The sequence below is a fragment of the Podarcis cretensis genome (genome assembly GCF_951804945.1).
Source record: "Podarcis cretensis genome assembly, chromosome: 9".
NCBI lineage: Eukaryota > Metazoa > Chordata > Lepidosauria > Squamata > Lacertidae > Podarcis > Podarcis cretensis.
The window spans coordinates 52,707,038-52,711,541 of NC_137178.1; the positions used below are offsets into that span (position 1 = coordinate 52,707,038).

Here is a 4,504-nt window from a genome sequence, read left to right on the forward strand (position 1 = left end):
GCAGCATGGCGGCTTTGCCCCGGTGCCCTCGCCTCACGGGGGGGTCCCAGCCAATGTGCGCGCGGAACGGCCCCCGGCCGGCCCCCTCCGGCTATCGCGAGACCCAGGGGGGAGCTATAAATAGTTGAAAAGGGGGTAAGGGTCCGTCCATTTGGAACGCGGGTGCTTTAGGTTGGGGGGGCGCAGCTGGGTGGGGAGGTGCCTGTGGACAGCTCCTCCATTAGCAAAAAAAGAAAACAAATAATAAAAGGAAGAAAAGAGGAGGGGGCGATTGGTGTGTCGCTCTGACTTGCCTCCATCATGTCTGACCAAGCTCTCAGTTTCCTTAAGGACTTCTTGGCTGGTGGGATTGCTGCTGCCATTTCCAAAACTGCCGTAGCACCTATTGAAAGAGTGAAACTGCTGCTACAGGTAAGGAGGTTGGGTTTCTAAATTGGTGTGCTTGCGCGTGCACAAAATAAGCTGCCCAAAAAGTCAACCCACACCTGTTCCTGGAAAGGTTGCATCGTTCTGTTGACCTAAAAGTAAATGGCAGGGACATTCTTTCCAGATAGACAAGGACAACAAGTTGTCTAGGATTTTTTTTTTCGTTTAGAAATTCATATGTCCTTTGTTAGAAGTGGTGATGGTTTGGTGATGGCGATGCCTTAAGTTTCCTGCCCTCAAGAGCTGTTGCTTGGCTGTATCTCTAAGGAAAGGATCTTCCTGTGACTCAGGAGTGGAGCAGGAATTCTACTGTCAGATGGGCTAGAGCTTGAAGTGACTAAATATGGAAACTCCAGTTGTGCAGTTCTGATTACACAAGACCAGCGCAGCTCTTTTTTCCTTGGCTCTGTTTATAGCACAGATCTGCAAGTGTGCTGAGCATTGGGGGAAATGCCTTGAAATCTTTGGTGTTTTATTCTTTTCTTTTCAGTGTGTGCTTGCACGTATATGGCAGATGGCCATTAAGTCCAATGACTTGAAAAAAAATACACCAAAAAACTTTTGTGAAAGGAATGGTGTTTTGTACCATATATGTGTCAGGGAAATTTCCTTCGTTTGAACCAGTCTGGGGGGAAAGTGCTATTTGCTACTAGGATCAGTGGCTTGATAGCTAACTGGAGGTCAGCTGAAGGACATGAACTCTTGGGAGGGCCATATAAATGGAAGAATGACTTCTTGCATATGTAGCCAGTCTCCATTTAATACTGCATATGCTACCTAATCACCATGGTTTTGAAAAAAGAAAGTGTGTTCATAATAAAGAAAATCAAGCTAGTCCATAGCCTATCAAGAACTTCATATGTGTGTGATTGGAAGGAAGAGCAACTGCAGTTCTTCCACTTTCCATTTCTAATGGTCAAGTAAGTTATTATAGTTACACATTATGTGCAGCTGTTATGCCCTGGTGTTGTAGCAAACGATGCTAATCTCAAGCGGATGGCCAACTTTGGCACAAAACAGCAATCAAAGATAAAGCTGCAGGTGCAAAGATAGGAATGGCTATTTCTTCCAATTGAGAGGTTGTGTATAATGTGCCACAATGATTTTTTTTCCTTCCTTCCTTCCTTCCTTCCTTCCTTCCTTCCTTCCTTCCCCCCTCTCTCCATCTGTCTTTCTTCCCATCCCTTTTCTTCCTTTAACAGGTCCAGCATGCCAGCCAACAGATCACAGCTGATAAGCAGTACAAGGGGATCATGGACTGTGTAGTACGGATCCCCAAGGAGCAGGGCATCATTTCCTTCTGGAGAGGCAACTTGGCCAATGTCATCCGGTACTTCCCCACCCAGGCCCTCAACTTTGCCTTCAAGGACAAGTACAAGCAGATCTTCCTTGGGGGTGTGGACAGGCACAAGCAGTTCTGGCGTTACTTTGCCGGCAACTTGGCCTCTGGGGGTGCTGCAGGAGCAACTTCTCTCTGCTTCGTTTACCCGCTGGATTTTGCCAGGACCAGGCTAGCTGCTGATGTGGGCAAAGGGGCGAGTGAAAGGCAGTTCACTGGGCTGGGCAACTGTATTGCCAAAATCTACAAATCTGATGGCCTGAAGGGTCTCTACTTGGGATTCAATGTTTCAGTCCAGGGCATCATCATCTACAGAGCAGCATATTTTGGCGTCTATGATACAGCTAAGGGTAAGAAAGGGAAGCCACTTGATGTTAGTCGAGTAGCAAAACACAGCCTAGATTCTGTGAGTTATAGCGTTTTCCCTGAATGTAGAATATGAAATATTTAAACATGCTCCCAAAAGAGGGTTCTTCTTGATTCAATAGTTTGGTAAGTATTTCTCGTTAAGACAGGTCTGAAGTGTGCTTCATCTTTCTCCCTTTTCTTAGAAAGAAAGAAAACAGGGCAGTTCTTAAATGTCCACCTCCTCATCCAAGTATTTTCAAATATTTATAATGGGTATAATTTGTATTATATGTAGTTATGAGTTAACTTCATAGGGCCATGCACTAGTAAGGCTCTTTTAATTGCCAGCATAGGGAACCAGGCAGCCCTACCCATGCCCCATTACTCCGATAACCTATCCTACCCTTGTTGTGACTCTCATCATACAAGCTCCTTAGTCTCCTTCAACCAATCATCTCTTAATATTTGCCCAACTGGCCAAGAGATCAGCACATATGGATATTCTAGACATAAAGCTAAATATTCCCACCTAGTAAAAAAAATACCTTTCCTTAGGTTCCTACTCTAAGTTCTGGCAGTAGAAGCAATTCCCAAAAAGTGTCATTGTAGTGTAATAGTTTGAGTGCTGGATTTGAACTGTGAATATATGGGCTTAAATTCCTGAAGTATACAGAGTGAGACTTTGGGAGTGGCCTAATTTCATGGGTCTGTTAGGATAAAGTGAGATAGTCCCATGTTTGCCACCTAAGCTGGTTGGAGGAAGGTTGGATGCTAACTGAGTGGACTACTCAGCGTCTACGTATATCTGAGGATGGCTTAACTGTTTGGTTGACAATCCTAAACTTTCCTGTAACTAAGGATTGTATGAATGCACTTGCTATCTGGTAAAGCTATACATTCTAGGCACTGAAAACACAACAGCATCTGCGTATATGTACGTCTTCCCAAAGCAGCGTGCAAAATGACTCGCCTTGGAATTCTGCTGCAGCTGCTGACGTCTAGAATAATAGAATCTTAGAGTTGGAAGGGACCCAAGGGTCATCTAGTCCAACCCCTGCAATGCAGGAATCTCTGTCATGTGACTTGGATTGATTTGGTGTAAAACAAAACTTAACTGGCATGATTGGTCTTGCTTGAGGTAGAATTGATAAAGTCGTACTGATAACACCCTCTCCCCACCCCTCTCTCTTCCTCTTCCTCTTCCTTCTCCTGTCTTTGGGTAATCTTCTCCCAATGGTAGGTATGCTGCCTGATCCAAAGAATGTACACATCATAGTAAGCTGGATGATAGCACAGACCGTTACTGCGGTAGCTGGGCTGGTGTCTTACCCCTTTGACACTGTCCGACGTAGGATGATGATGCAGTCTGGTAGGAAAGGAGGTAAGAAAATAACCCTACATTTTTGTAATGTTGCCAAAAAAAATTCCTCCATTTTAAATGCTCAAGGGAAGCTAGAAGCCTTAAAAACCAAGTACTTTTCCTTAAGAGGTTAGATTGAAACAGAGACACAGGTGCAATTGACGGTAATAATTATTATTATTGACGCAGTTTCCTTGAGCAATGCCATTTGATTTTATATTACAGCTTTTCTGTTTGGTGTATGTTTACATTTTGTAGTAAAGTGCATTAATAGTACAGTGCTATTTCTGTTCTGCAGTCTTTGGGCAAGTTATATTTATCTACATTTGTCCTGTTTTATAGTACTGAGTTTTGGTATGCGTGTATACAAATCGAAGGGAGGAAGGTTCTTTCACTCCCTGAAGCAAGTAAAGAGCAGAGAACTGTATTCCAGGTCTTGGGAGGGGTTGGGAATTAAGGCAGTATTGCGATGGTCTTTTTCTCCAGGTAATGTAACTATGTTCTACCTGTCCATGTTTGTCTTCCACAGCTGATATCATGTACAAAGGCACAATCGACTGCTGGAAGAAGATAGCTAAAGATGAAGGGGGCAAGGCTTTCTTCAAAGGCGCCTGGTCCAATGTGTTGAGAGGCATGGGCGGTGCTTTTGTATTGGTCTTGTATGATGAGATCAAGAAATACGTCTAAGACTCAAATGGCTTGATTCAAATGAAAGTTCTCTTTTGTAAGGTACCTACATGTGGTTTAATGGGCAACAAAGTATTTCCTAGGGAAATAGAGATGGCTTTTGTGGGTTAAATCCAATTCAGAGACCAGGTTGCAACAGTGTAAGATAGATCAATGGTTTGTTCATTAGATTACAGCCAAACTCTTTTGTATGGAAAAACTAAAGAGGCACCTGTATATATAAATATATTTGACAAAGATCCATTAATATATTCCTATATTTAAGTGCGTTTCCTGAAGGCGGCAAGTTACACAGTATTCAGATAACTAGAAATGTGAATTCAATAAATACTATTTAAATCAAA

General features: G+C 43.2%; 1 protein-coding gene across 1 annotated transcript; it reads left to right on the forward strand.

Annotated features, from left to right (window-relative positions):
• Positions 1-166: 166 nt before the first annotated feature.
• SLC25A4 (solute carrier family 25 member 4) lies at positions 167-4,504 on the forward strand. Its single transcript, XM_079989946.1, has 4 exons — positions 167-411; positions 1,629-2,115; positions 3,354-3,494; positions 4,003-4,504. Exons 1-4 carry the CDS (start codon positions 301-303, stop codon positions 4,158-4,160), a joined length of 897 nt encoding a protein of 298 aa, XP_079846072.1. The 5' UTR covers positions 167-300; the 3' UTR covers positions 4,161-4,504.